Here is a 21,278-nt window from a genome sequence, read left to right as displayed (position 1 = left end):
CAACTAATGGCTGTGTCAAGTTTCCAGTCCAAGTAATTTGCAAGTCTGGCGTGGAGATGGTGGATATGCTTGTTGATCAAAACAATCACGAGAAAAAACGTTTGGCGTAGCTGGTTTTCATTTAAAGGCCCAGTGCAGTCAAAAATGTGATTTTTTGGGGGGGGGTTTCTATACATTTCCACACTATGAGGTTGGAATAATACTGTGAAATTGTGAAAGTTATGATAATACCCTTTTAGTGTAAGAGCTGTTTGAAAAGGCCTTCTGTTATTTCAGCCTGTTTGGGTGGGATTGAGTTTTGGCATTCCTGACAACATCACCAGGCGTTATAAGTTAATAGACCAATAACATAGAGAGTTTCAAACTTGTTTGTTTTCAGCTAGTTTTCAGGTTAAATATCCCTCCCTTTAGGCTCATCCAATTAGACGCCTCTCTCAGACCACACCCAGACAGTCAGGACAATAGGCAAGCAGCTTGGTGAGAAGGCAACAACTGTTGGCGCAATTATTTTAAAATGGAAGAAGTTCAAGATGATGGTCAATCACCCTCGGTCTGGGGCTCCATGCAAGATCTCACCTCGTGGGGCATCAATGATCATGAGGAAGGTGAGGGATCAGCCCAGAACTACACGGCAGGACCTGGTCAATGACCTGAAGAGAGCTGGGACCACAGTCTCAAAGAAAACCATTAGTAACACACTCATGGATTAAAATCCTGCAGCGCACGCAAGGTCCCCCTGCTCAAGCCAGCGCATGTCCAGGCCCGTCTGAAGTTTGCCAATGACCATCTGGATGATCCAGAGGAGGAATGGGAGAAGGTCATGTGGTCTGATGAGACAAAAATATAGCTTTTTGGTCTAAACTCCACTCGCCGTGTTTGGAGGAAGAAGAAGAAGGATGAGTACAACCCCAAGAACACCATCCCAACCGTGAAGCATGGAGGTGGAAACATCATTCTTTGGGGATGCTTTTCTGCAAAGGGGACAGGACGACTGCACCGTATTGAGGGGAGGATGGATGGGGCCATGTATCGCGAGATCTTGGCCAACAACCTCATTCCCTCAGTAAGAGCATTGAAGATGAGTTGTGGCTGGGTCTTCCAGCATGACAACGACCCGAAACACACAGCCAGGGCAACTAAGGAGTGGCTCCGTAAGAAGCATCTCAAGGTCCTGGAGTGGCCTAGCCAGTCTCCAGACCTGAACCCAATAGAAAATCTTTGGAGGGAGCTGAAAGTCCGTATTGCCCAGCGACAGCCCCGAAACCTGAAGGATCTGGAGAAGGTCTGTATGGAGGAGTGGACCAAAATCCCTGCTGCAGTGTGTGCAAACCTGGTCAAGAACTACAGGAAACGTATGATCTCTGTAATTGCAAACAAAGGTTTCTGTACCAAATATTAAGTTCTGCTTTTCTGATGTATCAAATACTTATGTCATGCAATAAAATGCTAATTAATTACTTAAAAATCATACAATGTGATTTTCTGGATTTTTGTTTTAGATTCCGTCTCTCACAGTTGAAGTGTACCTATGATAAAAATGACAGACCTTTACATGCTTTGTAAGTAGGAAAACCTGCAAAATCGGCAGTGTATCAAATACTTGTTCTCCTCACTGTAGATACTTTTGTACCTGTTTCCTCCAACATCCTCACAAGGTCCTTTGCTGTTGTTCTGGGATTGATTTGCACTTTTCGCACCAAAGTACGTTCATCTCTAGGAGACAGAATTTGTCTGGACTCACACTGGACTCACTATGTAGTGTGTGTGAGTGTGTGTGTTCGGGTGTCAGTGTAAGTATGTGTGAGTGTGTGGGTAGTGAGTCCAGTGTGTGCCAGAGAGTCAGTGCAAGAGAGTTAGTGCAAAAAATGGTCAATGCAGGTAGTCCGGGTACCCATATGATTAACTATTTAGCAGTCTTGTTCAGCAGTTATGGCTTGGGGCTAGAAGCTGTTCAGGGTCCTGTTGGTTCCAGACTTGGTGCACTGGTACCACTTGCCGGGCAGTAGCAGAGAGAACAGTCTACGGCTTGGGTGGCTGGAGTCTTCCTCTGACACCGTCTGGTATAGAAGTCCTGGATGGCAGTGATGTACTGGGCCGTACTCACCACCCTCTGTAGCACATTTGCGGTCGGATGCCTTGCAGCTGCTATGTCAAGATGCATTCAATGGTGCAGTTGTAGAACTTTTTGAGGATCTGAGGGCCCATGCCAAATCTTTTCAGCCTCCTGAGGGGGAAGAGGCGCTGTCGTGCCCTCTTCGCAACTGTGTTGGTGTGTGTGGGCCATGTTAATTCCTTAGTGATGTGGACACCGAGGAACTTGAAGCTCTCAACGCGCTCCACTACAGCCACATTGATGTGGATGGGGGTGTGCTCGCCGCTCCGTTTCCTGTAGTCCACGATCAGCTTCTTTGCTTTGCTGACTTTGAGGGAGAGATTGTAATATATTTAGTTATTAAGAGATCGTGCAATCATTCTCACGATAGTGTATTGGTACTAGTCAGTGGCAAATATCAAAGTTAAGCAGCACTGGGCTTGGTTAAAACCCTGGATGGGGGACCAAATGAATAGCTGTAGATAGATCAACTATCCAGTAGGATGTGCTGCCCAGCATATAACGTTGAAGATCTGATGTTGTTCCAAAGGTACAAATTAAACATATTTTATATAAGGTTTGTCTATGTTGAAAATTGGTTACAATGATGACATAATCCCGTGGTTGAAATTCCACCCTCAAAACAACTGTTAACTTTTTTCAAATTCAATGTAATTTCCACATAGATTCTGCAGCACAATACGTTGACAAATTACATTGAAACAACTTCGATTCAACCAGTTGGTGCCCAGAGGAATGTAAAAGTAGACCTACCAATTAGTTATGGTGTTTTTACTGATATCAATTTTGTTTATGAATTATTAAGTGATTAAATCTCTTAATTCTGTTACCAAATTGGGAAATGGGAAATCATAGTACATGTGTAGTCAGAAACCACGGACTTTGATTTATCATCCGGACCGGCCTTGACTTGGCCCAAACATAGACGTCAATGATTGGTGACCGGACCAAATCTGAACCAATCATTGATGTTTATGTTTCACAAGTTTGGACAGCACAGTTTCATTAGAGTACAGTACTGTAAATACACGTAGAGTTCAGTACAGTACAATAGAGCACACTAGACTATAGTACAGTACTGAACTATACTTTGCTTTACTGTACTGTACTGCACTGAACTATACTCTACTCTACTGTGCTGTACTGTAAGCTACTCTATGCTACTGTGCTGTACTGTGATGTCCGAACTTATGAAACATAGACGTCTATGATTGGTTCAGATTTGGTCCGCTACGAACCAACCAAATGTAGCCAGTGGGTAGAATAATACCCAAATATGCAAATTAGGATATTGCATATTTCTACATTTGTGTGCCTATTCAGGATACATCACCATGAAGAGAATGACTTACAGTTGAAGTCGGAAGTTTACATACACTTAGGTTGGAGTCATTAAAACTTGTGTGGGTCTTCCAAATGGACAATGACCCCAAGCATACTTCCAAAGTTGTTGCAACAAAGTCAAGGTATTGGAGTGGCCATCACAAAGCCCTGACCTCAATCCTATACAAAATGTGTGGGCAGAACTGAAAAAGCGTGTGCGAGCAAGGAGGCCTACAAAGCTGACTCAGTTACACCAGCTCTGTCAGGAGGAATGGGCCAAAATTCACCCAACTTATTGTGGGAAGCTTGTGGAAGGCTACCTGAAACGTTTGACCCAAGTTAAACAATATAAAGGCAATGCTACCAAATACTAATTGAGTGTATGTAAACTTCTGACCCACTGCGAATGTGATGAAAGAAAAGCTGAAATAAATAATTCTCTCAACTATTATTCTAACATTTCACATTCTTAAAATAAAGTGGTGATCCTAACTGACCTAAAACAGGGAATTTTTACTCTGATTAAATGTCAGGAATTGTGAAAAACTGAGTTTAAATGTATTTGACTAAGGTATATTTAAACTTCCGACTTCAACTGTATATATCCACGATTATGCATTTCTGTATAGTACAGATCAGGGACCCATTATGTAATTCCGTTACCGTAAATATTTTACCGGGTGTAAATCCACTACACTTATTGTAGTTCAATAACCAAAAGGGATTTTTTTTAAACTCAAGGTGTGATGTCATAGCTGACAAGCAATTCTTTCTGCAGACATCTTTGAATCTTAATTCGGAACACTATATTTGATAAAGATTTTGGAAAATGTGGTCGCATAATAAACTAAGCAAGATTTTACCGCGATTCTCTTACCAAACTTTGCATCTGCACAGTTCTTAAAGTAACTGTGTTTTTGTGAATTTTTCGATGGAAATTGCTCAAAGTAGTCCTTGTGCATAGAGTTGTATGGTTCGTTACCGTTATCCATTTCTGTGGAATTGCCCTTCATCAATCACAAAAAGAGAAAGAACTGATATTGATGCCCCCTGAACTACTGGGGAATGTTTTGATATTTCCTAGAGCACTTTAATAGACAAATCGTCTCTGTGGCATCACTAAGAAGTGGCTCTCCGCCAATGTTCTTTGGATGGGACCTTCTCCACTGCTCCTCTCCCCATCTTAAGCCCAGACAGAGCGAGCCAAGGCACACTGAGTTCTCTACAACTCGCTCTATGATAAAGAAATTGCAAAAGAGAATGTTTTTTTACGCAAACTGAACATTTTTAATATCGACTGCCATATCTAACAAATGTTCTATAAATCTGTCCCTGCAGTGTGCAGTCCTTTGGTCATATATGCATGTTTGGAAATAATTGGTATAGATCAAGAATCAGACACCAACCTGTACACAAAACTCATCCTCCTAAAACTTGAAAGTATTTAACAGGACAGTACTCATCCCCTTTACTCAAAACTCAGTCACAGCAGCAGCCGGACAAGGGGAAAGAGACTTCTTCAAAAGAAAATCAAAACAGATAGTTATGGGGACTCATTTTTTCCCCAACATCCATTAGGCTGTATAATAGATAGTCTGTTGGTCCCTCGAGTATACAGCATATTGCACTTTCACTTTCAATGTGTAGCTATGGCACTTTGAATGAATTCCATTGTGTCGTTTCTGTGTGTTTCATGTTTTATGTACCGTCTTTTTAAGCACATGACCAAATGAATTCCCCCCCCCCCCCCCCCCCCCCCCCCCGCCGGGGGTATTATAAAGTTGATCTGATTCTTCTTTGTCCCCATCAGGGAACCCCTTCCCAGGTACCGAAGGGCCAAAGACTGTGACTCTGTGATGATGACTCTATTTCGTATTAGTAGCATGCTTCGTCTCTGGGCTTTTCTGAATGGCTCCCTGTCATTGGCCATCTCTGCTTAGAGTTAGGCTAATGGCATCTTAATGTTATTAATCATAGCAAAAAAAAAATGCACTCCATCTCCATCTAGAACTGAGGAGAGACGTTACATATGAAAATGTGGCAGGAAAAAAGCGAGAGGGGAAACCACATACTGCTCCAGTATTTCATTCCACCCTTTATTTGATTATCAAATAAAAATGTGATTATATCATTCGGCCACAGCACAGAGGTCTGCCTGGAACTCGTTAGGAAATGATTAGTGGTCCCACCATAGAGAATTACAATAAGGGTGGATGACAACAGAAATGTATGGAAGCGTGGGAACCTATAGACTTTTCCCCATATTTTTCAGAAGCAAAACACAGGGAAAGCAAAACCACAATTCACATGTGGTTTATGGGTATACAAAAGCCTGTCATGAAAATATTTCCTAAATAACATCCCAAAACAATACACCTCTTGCAAGTTAGAGTCCGGGCCTCTATTTCAGCTCTTGCCTCAAATTCCGTCCAGCCGCAGTGGGCAGTATTTTCTGTCGGCCGTTGCAGCATTTGTCGTCGTCATCTCATTGAAAACAATTACATCTGTTTCTGTCCTGCCATCATGATTCGCCCGGGACGCGGCATAAGAAAGCTCATTACATTTCTGTCCGGTGGGCACACAATCTTTCACCATGAGAGGTACATCCTCAAAACCACAGCAATGTTGAACAAAGGCCGTTGGGGACATACATGACAGGACAATAACCAGAGAGGATTTTTTTTTATTGTTTTCTGGCGTCTAAAGCACTTCAGATTCAACAGCAGGCTACAATGTCTCGATATGACAACTCAGTGGGTACTTCAATTTCAGAACTTTAAGATGGACAAGACTCTGAAATCTATTCAATAGTAATACAACAGTTTTAGTCACAGGGTAAAGCATTAGATGTATACAGAAGATGAGGTCAAGTGCAACCCTGGCCTGAACAAGCAGGAAACCTGTGTCCTAACTTTTGCTTCTCTCGCTTTCTCCTTAGCCCTCTGTTTTTCTCCATCTATTCGCAGGCCTCCAACTTTTTATGGGGTCTCTGGGCAATCCTGCAGGCCAGATATTCCTCCATTGATTTTGACTTTGAAAGGTGAGTGACCTGTATCTCTAGAGTCTTGAATGTGACCAATATTCCCATTGGGCAAAACTGGTTCATCAACATTGTTTCCACGTCATTTCAAACCCCCCAAAATGTATATGACGATATTGAATCAATGTGTAAAACTGATTGGATTTGTAAAAAGTCATCAGCGTCAGGGCATTTTGTATTTTTTTCACTCAACTTTTCACCTAAATCCAATGGCATGGTGAATTGTTTTGTTGATTTCATGTTTCACATTATTTGACAACTCAACCAAAGGTAAATCAAAACTAGACGTTGAACTGATGTCTGTGCCCAGTGCGTTGCATCTAAATGCTGAATCAAAGTAAAACCTACAAGGGTTTAACTAGCTTTACTACGAATAGCCGTACCTCTCGTCAGATCCCTGCCGCCCAACACTCACACAACCTTCATGAGAAATAAGAAAAATTATTGCACAATGCATTAACTTTAATCGAATCACCTGGTAAGACATTAGCCCCAGTAACAAATATTTGTATTTTCAGGGGGACCAAAATGTATTATAAACAGCATAGTCCTCTGAGCAGAGAGTATTCCTGTCCTCCAATGCCCCATTGTACCCCACAGAAGCAGCAGTCGCCACTGTGCTGACGTTAATCACTATTGACACACGGCACCCTCCCCTATGTGTGGCTTCGCTGTCCGCTCTGTGGATCAGTGACAGGGGCCCCACCACTTTATATCGGAACTATGGAGGAAATGCGATCCAGCAGGAGCAGATGGAACAGAGACAGTATTGTTCCAGTCTCATTGGTCCTCCATGTCTGTCTCTCACCCCTGGTTTGGCCATATGTGGCTGTTAGCCTGTCTGGCCCCACTAAGCTCCAGGCACAAGTTGCCCCAATGTGCGTAGAAAGAGTCAGATTACATCCCTATATCCCAAATCTAAGGTTAACCATAACAAGGTGGAAAACAACAGTGAGTTTGCACCAGTCACTTAAGGGGTCCCCCTCCAGAGCTTCCAAAAGAGAGCCTATGTCCTAGACTTGGAGAAGGAGGGTCCTCACGATGGAGGTTTGTTGGGGTGTTTCTCTCTATGCCCATTTACTTGTTGCGTTATCCCTTTTAAGACGAGTCTCTGCTGACTACTCAACGAGTGACAGGCAACTGCTAGGCCTCACACTTAACCAAAGCCACATGTGCATGTGATATTGGGGAGCCGCAATGGGAATGCATGAACTCCACCCTCCCTGCCTCCCACCCTACCGTTGATATTGACTTTATTTATTTTTTGTTTCACTTGTATCTGCTAGGCAGCGGTTGAGTTTGTGGATGTATTGGCAAGGCAGCGGTTATTCCATGCTTCCAAAGCCAATTTGACGAAGACATTATTATGAGGAAATGAGTAAGAGGCCCACTGTTTGGAATGGTTTGAGTGAAGAAAATGGGGACATGCACAAAAGCACATTGTGGAATGGTTTACCTGCTTTTCAGTGTTTGAATTTGCCCCCCTTTTTCTAAATAGTAAATAGTTTTTATTTTAGATTTATTGTAAGATAATATGGCAAAAAAAATTCTACTTTCATTTTCATTTAATACTGTTGGAGAAGTTAAATGTAGGTTTTCTTTACTGCGCTTCATGTGGTCAATGAGGTCACGTGTCAAACGGTATGCCTACATCATATAACCATAGACTTATTTCATCTTTAAGCAAAAGGGAAAAAACTGCAAATTACAACAGATGGCTCAATGGAAAAAATATTTGTAATCATTCGTTCTCAACAATAACTGTTTTCTGATTAACCAAGTTACTATTAGAAGTCAGATGACGACTCTAAAACAAGTTCTACATTTTTCAGATAAATAACTTTTTCTCAAATTGAACAATGGAAACAATTTACCATCCTTTCCATAATGTCATTGCAAATTTCAGGCCCAAACTATCAATTTTAACAGAGTGAAAGATTCATACAAACAAATACAACAAAACAAAATCAAAACACACACAATGCCAAGGGGTAAGTGGCGGAACTGGAATAGAGCTTTATGTAATTCAACTGTTGTGTCTAAATGAGTCTTTAAATCACTGAGGTAAGGCGCTGTCCAGTAACGTTCACACTATATACTGAGCAGGCATTGAGGAGTTAACGATAAAGTCCTTTATGTCTCCATTTTCCGTTCTTTTGAAACTTCACTCTGTTTCAAAGACAAGCACAATAGCCAACGGCAAGAGCATACACAGACATTAGACGTATTGAAGTGTTGAACAACATGGTTCAAACAAATACAAAACCACTTTACTCTTGGTCAACTTTTGAAACATGTCTAGGCTTTAAAAGAAACTGTACTTTGTTCAGATGTTGAAAGTCAAAACAAACTTAATGTAATGAAAGGCAAGTACACAAAGCAATGCCATTTTGGGGCAACTTCTGTGAAGATACAACATGCTATTGTATTTATTATGGATCCCCATTAGCTACTGCCTACTCTTCCTGGGGTCCAGCAAAATTAAGGCAGTTACACATTTTGAAAAAAAAATTGTAAAACAGTTTGTCCAAAGTAAGAGGGAGAAATTGCCAGTGGAATAAAGAAAATGTCTAATATATTGATTAGAAAACCTTAGTTTTCCTAATCAGTATTGTTTGATTATTTGACTGTCAAGTCCCATTATCATCAGCTTATCTACAGGATATGAAATGTAGGATGACATTTGGTATAAATCCCAATCTTTGTAAACATGTTATTTTAATTTCATCATTGTCATTTGTCAAAATCAATTAAGTGCTCTCTCATGCCCCCCCCCCCCCCCCCCCCCCCCCCCGAAAGGAAAGGCAGCGTAGAATGAGGAACATTTAAAGTGCTTTCACTGAATTGCTTCCTCTCCATGACTGAAACAAGCTACTTTTATCTGGCGTCACTGAAAGAACTGTGATAACGGTTATCAAATGAATCATGTTTTTTCCTCCCCTGCATTATGGCAACACACCACATTTGTGTTGATGAATAAGTCTCTACGCTGGAGTCTGAAGCACAGTTCACGAGTGTAGAGAAGCGCTGAAAAGGCAATCCGGGCCAGCCAAACAAGACTGGGACTGATCCCGAATCATCTCCTATACAGTTCTAAATGCTTTTGACAGAATGGATATACAGTAGTTCGCAGAGCAATGCAACACTTTAAAAAATTATTGTATTTATCATCTTTTTACTCATTAGCATGTAAATCCATGATTTAAATATTAATTAGCAGAGCAGGTGAAAACATTTTCTTTGAATAAACACCAGATGTTTCATTTCTTTGTGTTTAACGGGATATTAATTTTAGTGTGGATTATTTAACTGTACTTCACTATGTTAAACTGTTGACGGTAAACAAAGAAATGTGTTTTCCCGTCAATGTCATTCCACCTGTGTTCATGCAGGTGTGTTCATGAGGGGAGTTAGATTTAAGACAGGATTTAATCCAAGGTGCTTTATAAAGCAGAGCACTACAACATACGTTTTAAGGTCATTCACACATGAGCCGACATGCATTTACCGTGACTAAGATATCCGTGAAATGCCTTTAAACGGCGAATTGTCGGCTGTCTAGTGCGATGCGCTATAATGCACCTTGGATTGAATCCCAGCCTTATTATGATGCGCATGGAACACCTCAAGGTCTTTCATCTCTTATCCTCTATCTGCAGGTACGCCATAAACCGATTCGACTACTACTTTGAGAAGAAGGAAGAATACTTTGGATTGACTCTTAGTTAGAAAACTGAGCCCGAAGAAATGTAAACAGTTCCAGTCTGCTGCATCTTTATTTGAATCGAAGATAGTATTTTTATTGATACACAATGTTGAAATGTTGCAAAAGAATGCGGGCAATATAACCATGTGTGTTTCCAGAAAATGTACACTTGATTGTTACAGTTACTAAAAAAGAATGGCGTAATTTCAACTGATTCTCCAAATATTTGTTTTACCACAGTGAGGTTGGAGATAACCTCCTTTGGAAATGGAGATGGCTTCCAGGCCAGAGAGATGTTCATTTACATTTAGCCAAGTTACTCAAAGCAACAAGAACTAATACTAAAATCATGAGAGGGTTATTTCCAGGCTCATTCAACATTACGCTCAGTTGCATTTTTTTTTTTTTAAATGTCCCCTGGCATGGATTTTCAGCATTGTATTATTTCAAGATGGTATTACCATCATGCTCTGTTTCAATTGTTTTGTTATAAGACTGCTCTCTTTTGTTGCCCAAAAGATGAATATTAGATAAATAAACTGTTCATACAATGTACATCGAACAGTATATTGTACAGTATATACTGCAGCATGCATAGGCAAGTGTTTTTTGCTGAACTTCACTTCAGTACAAATCATTACAATTGCATAAAAAGCATTTTAGAAATAAAGTGTTGTCTATCCATTTATTCTATCCTTCTTGATAGCTGGAGTGTCATCTATGGATTCATCTCTGTTCAATATCTACTATGGACATCTAGTTGCTAACGGTGTACATCCGATTTTGGCTACCATGGCTGCGTTCATACAGGCAGGCCAATTCTGACCTTATTTTTTCACTAATTGGTCTTTTGACCAGCCAAATCAGCTCTGAAAGAAATCTGTTGTGATTTGTTCAAAAGACCAATGAGTGAAAAAAAGGATCTGAATTCGGCTGCCTGTGTAAACACAGCCGTATATGCGTTTTATATGCAATATGGGCAAAAACATTTATGCTCATGGGTGTGGAGAGGTAATTTCTGGGCAATATCTCTGTCCATTTGGATGAGCCCTTTTGCCTCAAGAGCACCTCCAGAGACAAAAGTTCATTTTTGATTTATTTTAAGGGTAGTGTGACAGAGAAGTGAATTTCTTCTCTGCTGCTGTAAATGAGAAAGTGCCTTAATCAGCTTAAAATAACAATATCAAATGAAACACACAAATTGACTAACTGTATTCAGCAATGTGCTACTACAGTACATCCTACCCCCAGAGCCCTAAACCTAAACATCAGATTCAAGCCAAGAGATCCCAAAGATCCCAAAAAGAAGTGGGATGTCTTACAAAAAAAACAACAAGAGGGGCACTGAGCCAAATCGTTTTGGACCGAGAAAGGCCTCTTTAACTGATGATCCCATTCTCCAAGTCGGACAATGCTAATGTGAGGCGTGCTGAAGGCTGGTTAACGAGATCAAGAGGTGACCGCAGCGCTGACGGTCACCTTAACAGAACAGTTGTCTAATTCAAACCAGGCCATCTCATCCCCTTCAAGACATGGTAGGACCAAGCGCTCATACTGGAAGGGGAGGCCTCGGAATAAACACATGACTGTTTAGTGCAGTGCAGTGCAGTGGAGGCTCTTCAGAGGAGGAAGGGGAGTACCATCCTCTTCAGGGAATTTCATAAAAATAAAAAGTGAAACATTATCCTTTTTAGATAAAACTATTCTAAATATATTCACCTCACCAAATAATTGATTAAAACATATTGTTTTGCAATGAAGGTCTACAGTAGCCTCAACAGCACTCTGTAGGGTAGCACCATGGTGTGGCTGGAGGACAGCTAGGTTCCGTCCTCCTCTGGGTACATTGACTTCAATTCAAAACCTAGGAGGGTCATGGTTCTTACCCCCTTCCATAGACTTACACAGTAATTATGACAACTTCCGGAGGACGTCCTCCAACCTATCAGAGCTCTTGCAGCATGAACTGACATGTTGTCCACCAAATCAAAGGATCAGAGATTGAATCTAGTACTGAAAGCATAAGCTACATTTAGCTAGCACTGCAGTGCATAACATGTGGTTAGTAGTTGACTCAAAGAGAGAGAAAGACAATACTTCAACAGTTTTGAACAAATTCATTTCTTCCAAAATTAAGGAGAAGCAAGAGAGAGAGCTAGCTATATTTTTTACTTTCACTTTCACTTACTTAGCTAGCGTCGAATGCAGTTAGCTAGTTTAGCCTACTCAAACTCCCAGTTCAAACAGAGGGATGCTATGTTAGCTAGCTGACTATGGCTATCCAACACTGGAACTCTTCCATGTCAAGGTAAGCCTTTGGTGTAACTGCTTGCTGCTGACTGTACACTGTACTGCATGATTGCCACAAGTTTACTAACACGTTAGTTCTAGTAGCTATGTTGATTATGACGTGACATCGTCATACCTGAAATTATCCAATAGAAACTCTCGTTTGCAACTGTTGGGCGAATGATTACACCCTAGATCAACTAGATGCAGGCAAGAGTGTGTAAGGCGGTATAGAATATGTCAATTGATAATTTTGCTATGTGATTATGAAATGTAGGACCCCTGTAGGTATAAAAAAAAAGGATTATACATTGATTTTGGCCTGACTGCTATGAGCCCATAGAAACGCATTGAATAACATATTCATACGTGGCAAAACAGATAGTCAAAAAATATATCAATAAGAAGTTTGTTTTGATGTGTCTGTCCTAAACTGGGAGGTATAAGAAAGATCTTATTGATTTTTTAAACTATATTTAACCCCTTTTTTTGGCCACTAAACTACTTCCATATACACAGAGAATACCTATCAAGACTCAGGATATTACCCAGATGCAGACACAGGAAGCGGATAGTTTGATTCTCAGAATATTTATTATAACAAAGGACGAGGCAAAGGGCAGGTCGAGGGCAGGCAGAGGTTCGTAATCCAAGGCAGAGTCAATCAGGGACAGAACGGCAGGCAGGCTCAGGGTCAGGACAGACAGAAAGGTCAAAACCGGGAAGACTAGAAAACAAAACTTGAGAACAGGAGAAAAACGCTGGTAAGACCTGACATAACAAGATGAACTGGCAACAGACAAACAGAAAATGCAGGTATAAATACACAGGGGATAATGGGGAAAATAGGAGACCCCTAGTGGGGGGTGGAGACAAGCACAGGGCAGGTGAAACAGATCAGGGTGTGACAATAGCAAACATTAGGAACACCTTCCTAATATTGAGTTGCACCCCTTTTTGCCCTCAGAACAGCCTCAATTTGTTGGGGCATGGACTCTACAAGGTGTCAAAAGCTTTCCACAGAGATGCTGGCCCATGTTGACCCCAATGCTTCCAACAGTTATGTCAAGTTGGTTGGATGTCCTTTAGGCAGTGGACCCTTCTTGATATACACTGGAAATTGTTGAGCGTGAAAAAAAACAGCAGCGTTGCACTTGTTGACACAAACCGGTGCACCTGGCACCTGTTACCATACCCCATTCAAAGGTACTTAAAGCTTTTGTCTTGCCCATTCACCCTCTGAATGACACAAATACACAATCCATGTCATGTTCTAGACCTCAGCTGAATCTGGTAATGAATGGTGTGGCTGTTGAAGAAGTTGAGGAGACTAAATTACATGTTGTTACCTTAGATTGTGTATTTTTACTATTTTCGACATTGTCGAAGAATAGTGAAGACATCAAAATATACCACATCAGTCACTGGCTTCATCAACAAGTGCATCAATGATGTCGTCCCCACAGTGACCGTACGTACATATCCCAACCAGAAGCCATGGATTACAGGCAACATCCGCACTGAGCTAAAGGCTAGAACTGCTGGTTTCAAAGAGGGACATTAATCCGGACGCTTATAAGAAATCCTGCTATGCCCTCAAACGAATCATCAAACAGACAAAGTGTCAATACAGGACTAAGATTGAATCCTACTACACCGGCTCTGATGCTCGCCGGATGTGGCAGGGCTTACAAACTATTACAAAGGGAAACCCAGCCGCGAGCTACCTAGTGACGCGAGCCTACCAGACGAGCTAAATGCATTCTATGCTCGCTTTGAGGCAAGCAACACTGAAGCATGCATGATAGCACGAGCTGTTCCAGACAACTGTGTGATCACGCTCTCCATAGCCGATATGAGTAACACCTTTAAACAAGTCAACATTCATAAGGCCGCGGGGCCAGACATATTACCAGGACCTGTATTCAGTGCATGCGCGGAACAACTGGCAAGTGTCTTCACTGACATTTTCAACCTCTCCCTGACCGAGGCTGTAATACCAACATGTTTCAAGTAAACCACCATAGTCCCTGCGCCCAAGAACACCAAGGTAACCTGCCTAAATGACTACCGCCCCGTAGCACTCACGTCTGTAGCCACCTGGAAGAAACAAACACCTATGTGAGAATGCTGTTCATTGACTACAGCTCAGCGTTCAACACCATAGTGCCCCCAAAGCTCATCACTAAGCTAAAGACCCTGGGACTAAACACCTCCCTCTGCAACTGGATCCTGGACTTCCTGACGGGCCGCCCTCAGGTGGTAAGGGTAAGCAACAACCCATCTGCCATGCTGATCCTCGACTTCAAGGATCATTCAAGCTCGACTTCAAGCACGACTTCAACACCATCATTAAGTTTGCCAATGACACAACGGTGGTAGGCATGATCACCAACAACGATGAGACAGCCTATAGGGAGGAGGTCAAAGACCAGGCAGTGTGGTGCCAGTACAACAACCTCTCCCTTAATGTGAGCAACACAAAAGAGCTGATTGTGGAGTCGAGGAAAGAATGCCTGAGCATGCCCCCATTCACACCGACGGAGCTGTAGTGGAGCGGGTCGAGAGCTTCAAGTTCCTTGGTGTCCACATCACCAACAAACTATCATGGTCCAAACACACCAAGACAGTTGAGAAAAGAGGGCACGACAATGCCTATTCCCCCTCAGAAAACTGAAAATATTTGGCATTGCTTCCCAGATGCTCAAAAAGTTATACAGCTGCACCATCGAGAGCATCCTGACTGGTCGCCGGGAATGGCGACTGCTCGGCATCTGACCATAAAGGCACTACAGAGGCTAGTGCGTACGGCCCAGTATATCAGTGGGGCCAAGCATCCTGCCATCCAGAATCTCTATACCAGGCGGTGTCAGAGGAAGGCCCTAAAAATTGTAAAAGACTCCAGCCACTCAAGTCAAAGACTGTTCTCTCTGTTACTGCATGTTAAGTGGTACCGGAGTGGCAAGTCTAGGTCCAAAAGGCTCCTTAACAGCTTCTACCACCAAGCCATAAGACTGCTGAACAATTCATCAAATGGCCAACCAGACTATTTGCATTGACCCACTTTTTTTACACTGCTGCTACTCAGTGTTTATTATCTATGCACTTTACCCCTACCTACCCCTACCTACCTACATGTACATATTAGCTCAACTAACCTGTACCCCCGCACATTGACTCAGCGTGGTACGGGTACCCCCTGTATATAGTTTCTTTACTAAATATTCTTTTAACAATTATTTTCTTAAAGCTGCATTGTTGGTTAAGGTCTTGTAAGTTAGCATTTCATGGTAAGGCCTACACCTGTTGTATTCGGCGCATGTGATTAATACAATTTGTTGGTGCCGACGTGGATAACAATATCCCTATACCATCTACACTCGCCAATTTTAGGCTCTACCGGAACCGTCTTCAGATTAGCCTTTTAAGTCAGTAGCCCTGCTCAATGTATGATCGCTGGATGATTCTTTTTATGTCTTAATATTGCGAGTAATGGAGTTACCAATGACTAGGCTATTTCAATTTGTCAGAGCTAATGGTGGGAGGCTTCGGTGACTCAGACCACGTAACGGGTGGCGGAAAGACTTGGGAAGGCTCGGGCTCTGACTCTTGCTTAGTGGGGAAAAATGGTTGAAAATGTATATGGCTAAATGAGCAACATTGGTTGAGAATGCCCCCAAGCTGTCAGAAAATTGTCCGGCTGCGGGGACTGTGCAGGGGGATTAACACTCCTGGAGGTGAAATAAACGCACACATATTTATGTGAGGTGCCGGCTAGTGGAGTAGAACACTTGAACAAGAAAAGGAGAGCTGTACCCTCGAGGAGCTCAAATGCAATAATTTTATAACCAACGTTTCGACAGCCAAGTTGTCTTCATCAGGGTATAATAACAAACACTGCGGGTCACTAGTTTATATAGTTTGAAAGGACATACACAGGTGTCTGTAATCATGGCTGGCTGTGGCTTGATTTCATTGGTTGATTAAGATATATAAATGGAACATATAAAAAAGCATGAATGGATAACATAATATCATAGATCCAATTTGGCTAGATACAGTGCATTCGGGAAAGTATCAAACCCCTTCACTTTTTCCACATTTTGATACGTTACAGCCTTATTCTAAAATGGATTCAATTAATTTTTCCTCATCAATCCACACACAATACCCCATGATGACAAAACTAAAATAGTTTTTAGACATTTTTGCAAATGTATTAAAAATAAAAAACTGAAATACCTTATTTATATAAGTATTCAGACCCTTTGCTATGAGACTCGAAATTGAGCTCAGGCGCATCCTGTTTCCATTGATCATCCTTGAGATGTTTCTACAACTTGATTGGAGTCCACTTGTGGTAAATTCAATTGATTGGACATGATTTGGAAAGGCACACACCTGTCTATATAAGGTCCCACAGTTGACAGTGCATGTCAGAGCAAAAACCAAGCCATGAGGTCAAAGGAATTGTCCGTAGAGCGCCGAGACAGGATTGTGTTAAAGAACAGATCTGGGGAAGGGTACCAACATTTTTGGGCAGTATTGAAGGTCCCCAAGAACACAGTGTTCTCTATTCATTCTTAAATGGAAGAAGTTTGGAACCACCAATACACTTCCTAGAACCGGCCGCCAGCCAAACTGAGAAATCGGGGTAGAAGATGTCAGAGCAAAAACCAAGCCATGAGGTCGAAGGAATTGTCCGTAGAGCTCCGAGACAGGATTGTGTCGATGCACAGATCTGGGGAAGGTAGCTTTGAAGGTTCCCTTCAATGCATTTCTGTAGCATTGAAGGTTCCCAAGAACACAGTGGGTAAATGCAAGAAGTGTGGAACCACCAAGACTCTTCCTAGAGCTGGCCGCCTGGCCAAACTGACCAATCGGGGGAGAAGGGCAGAGAAGGGCAACCCGATGGTCACTCTGACAGAGCTCTAGAGTTCCTCTGTGGAGATGGGAGAACCTTCCAGAAGGACTACCATCTCTGCAGCACTCCACCAATCAGGCCTTTGTGGTAGAGCGGCCCGACGGAAGCCACTCCTCAGTTAAAGGCACATGACAGCCCGCTTGGAGTTTGCCAAAAGGCACCTAAAGGACTCTCAGACCATGAGAAACAAGATTCTCTGGTCTGATGAAACCAAGATTGAACTGTTTGGCCTGACTGCCAAGCGTCACATCTGGAGGAAACCAGGCACCGCTCATCACCTGGCCCACCTGGCTTCGGGACAAGTCTCTGAATGTCCTCGAGTGGCCCAACCAGAGCCCAGACTTGAACCCAATCAAACATCTCTGGAGAGACCTGAAAATAGCTGTGCAGCGATGCTCCCCATCCAACCAGACAGAGCTTGAGAGGATCTGCAGAGAAGAATGGGGGAAACTCCCCAAATACAGGTGTACCAAGCTTGTAGCATCATACCCAAGAAGACTCAAGGCTGTAATCGCTGCCAACAAAGTACTGAGTAAAGGCTCTGAATACTTTTTTATTTGTTATACATTTACAAAAATGTCTAAAAACCTGTTTTTGCTTTAACATTATGGGGTATTGTGTGTAGATTGATGAGGGGGAAATAAAAAAAATATATATTTTAGAATTAAGCTGTAACGTAACGAATGCACTGTCAGCCTACAAACATGATTTACAATGGATAGCAAAAACACAATAATCACAAGAATGGCTTCAGATAAAACTCTACGTTTAGACCGAAGGGAGCAAGGGTCATTAAATTAAAGAGCCAGGCGGACTCTCGTTTAGACCGACGGGAGCAAGGATCTTTCATTTAAAGACCCTTTCTTCCTTCAGTCTCAACATAGAGTTTGATCTAAAGCCATTCTTGGGATTATTGTGTTTTTGCTATTCATTATAAATAATGTCTGTAGGCCTTATGTTATCGATTCATGCTTTTTTTATATGTAATATTTATATCTCTAAATCAACCAATGAAATCAAGCTACAGCCAGCCATGATTACAGACACCTGTGTGTGTCCTTTCAAACTATACTGAACAAAAATACAAACGCAACATGTAAAGGTTGGTCCCATGTTTTATGAGCTGAAATAAAAGATCTGCAAAATTTTCCATACGCACAAAAGGCTTATTTCTCTCAAATTTTGTGCACATATTTGTTTACATCCCTGTTAGTGAACATTTCCCCTTTGCCAAGATAATCCATCCACCTGACAGGTGTGGCATATCAAGAAGCTAATTAAACAGCATAATCATTACAAAGGTGCACCTTGTGCTGGGGACAATAAAAGGCCACTCTAAAATGTGCAATTTTGTCACACAACACAATGCCACAGATGTCTAAAGTTTTGAGGGAGCGTGCAATTGGCATGCTGACTGCAGGAATGTCCACCAGAGCTGTTGCCAAAGAAATGAATGTTCATTTCCTAACCATAGCCGTCTCCAACGTCGTTTTATAGAATTTGGCAGTATGTCCAACCAGCCTCACAACCGCAGACCACGTGTAACCACGCCAGCCCAGGGCCTCCACATCTGACTTCTTCACCTGTGGGATTGTCTGAGACCAGCCACCCGGACAGCTGATGGCGCCCCTGCTCAGTCATTCGAAATCCATAGATTAGGGCCTGATGAATTGATTCCAGTTGACTGATTTCCTTATACGAACTGTCACTCAGTAAAATCGTTGAAATTGCTGTTCTTAAAAAAAAAAGTTCCTATACACTGATGAAGACAGCTTGGCTGTCGAAACGTTGGTTATAAAATGATTGCATCTGAGCTAGAGTGGCTCTCCATTTTCATTTTCAAGGATGAACTCTACTACCTGTATTTACGCGTGGCACAGGCACTGTTTCATCCTTTGCCTAACGATTGTGTCTGAATCCTGTCTTGCAACTCGGCTATACTCACCTTAAGGTGATAGTTCTCCTGTATATTATGAGTACAGGTACATGATGTTACAGTACTTAGCTTTTTCCGTTGGAGGAGGTCCTGCAAATCCATGTCCAGATAAGCGGAAGTGTGACGGAATGTAACAGCCTTAAATAGCCGCCTGTCCCTTTTAATAGCCGGGCATCAGCACACATTTCAGCAAATAAACGCCTCTCTCAAATAAACGCCGGGTGTAATTTAAATGTTTACGAGGTTACCATGGACACATCTTTGATATTCCCACGGTCGTGTGCAATAAAAGTATGAATATTTGTTATTGCGTCATCGTTGGTAGCCAGGGCGCCACCAAAAAGAAAACACGACATCAAATTCAAGCTAGCAGTGAACAAATTCAGAGAGCAGAATTTGGTCGAGGCAACCGCCAGGTATTTTGGGTCCAAACGAGTGAGAGAATGGCGAAGTCAAAAAGTCAATGTTTGTCTGAGGTGGATCAGAAGAGGGCGAGACTGCAAGGTGGGGGGAGGAGAAAGGGAAGTTGAATGCACGCACTGGAACAATCGAAAACACAAAACAAAAACAACATCAAGATACTGAAAACATGTTCTATTTCGTCATCTTTACAGGTCGACTCAAGGGCTTAATGGGCAGGTTTGGCTTTGACCTTATCAAGCTGAAGACAATACACTCATTTATCACTCAAAGTGTTATGAGTGACTGCACCACAAACATCTTTCCAGGGTGTTGATGCATTCTCTTCCCAATCCAGTTCCACCTCAAAAAGCACAAGGAAGAGGATTTCGACACCCATCATCTCAGATTGCTCTGAAATCGTTTCTGTAATTTGTAACAGATACGATTAGCATTCCTGAAACATTATTTTGTTGAAATATAATTTGATCTCTGAGAAATTAAGGTAATGGATCGCACCCAAATTGGCCATTTTAATTTATAGGATTCAGATAATATTCAATAAATATAGTACTTAACATCTAATTTGGACCTAACTTCTTCCTACCAATGACTAAGACATGAGCACCCCCCACACCCATGCCAATTCCACCCCAGTCAACCAATCACACTTATTTATGAAGCCCTTTTTACATCAGCAGATTAGCCAAAAACCCCAAACAGAAAGCACTGCAGATGTAGAAGCACAGTGGCTAGGGAAAACTCCCTAGAAAAGGCAGGAACCTAGGATATAATCCCACCCACTTTGCCAAAGCACAGCCCCAACACTACTAAAGGGAAATCAACAGAACACCAACTTACTACGCTGAGACAAGGCTGAGTATAGCCCACGAAGATCTCCTCCACCGCACAAGCCCGAGGGGGAGCAAAACCGGACAGGAAGATCAAGTTAGTGGCTCAACCCACTCAAGTCGACCATAGCGGGAAAAACCCTGGCACGACGTGACGCATCCCTCCTAGGGACGGCATGGAAGAGTATTAGTAAGCCCCCGTATTTGGGCTCCGAATGGCGCAGCGGTCTAAGGCACTGCATCTCAGTGCAAGAGGTGTCACTACAGTCCCTGGTTCAATTCCAGGCTGTATCACATCCGGCTGTGATTGGGAGTCCCATAGGGGGGCACACAATTGGCCCAGGGTCGTACGGGTTTGGCCGCGGTAGGCCGTCATTGTAAATAAGAATTTGTTCTTAACTGACTTGCATAGTTAAATAATGGTAAATAAAATAATAGGTCAGAGGCAGAGAATCCCAGTGAAGAGAGGGGAGCCGGCCAGGCAGAGACAGAAAGGGCGGTTCGTCATTCCAGTGCCTACACTCAATCATAGGACTTACTGAAGAGATGAGTCTTCAATAAAGACAAAGGTTGAGACTGAGTCTGCGTCTCTCACATGGATAGGCAGACCATTCCATAAAAATTGGGCTCAATAGGAGAAAGCCACAACTCCAGCTACTTAGAAATTCTCGGGACAATAAGGAGCCCTGCGTCTTAG

The 21,278-nt window shown here is 42.3% G+C and overlaps 1 protein-coding gene across 2 annotated transcripts in view; it reads left to right on the top strand.

The window, feature by feature from the left end:
• Positions 1-10,870, top strand: part of zgc:113516 (uncharacterized protein LOC541449 homolog) — a 28,737-nt gene extending 17,867 nt beyond the window's left edge. Inside the window, exons 7-8 of one of the 2 annotated variants that reach the window (XM_039017228.1) lie at positions 6,375-6,476; positions 10,136-10,870. In XM_039017228.1, the coding sequence (XP_038873156.1) occupies positions 6,375-6,461 (87 nt within the window). In that variant the 3' untranslated portion in view covers positions 6,462-6,476; positions 10,136-10,870. The remainder of the gene's footprint in view (positions 1-6,374; positions 6,477-10,135) is intronic. The other variant, XM_039017227.1, reaches the window with a different exon arrangement.
• The last annotated feature ends 10,408 nt before the right edge of the window (positions 10,871-21,278 follow it).

Source organism: Salvelinus namaycush, chromosome 21 (assembly GCF_016432855.1).
Source record: "Salvelinus namaycush isolate Seneca chromosome 21, SaNama_1.0, whole genome shotgun sequence".
Classification (NCBI taxonomy): Eukaryota; Metazoa; Chordata; class Actinopteri; order Salmoniformes; family Salmonidae; genus Salvelinus; species Salvelinus namaycush.
This window is presented reverse-complemented; position numbering and strand designations above follow the sequence as displayed.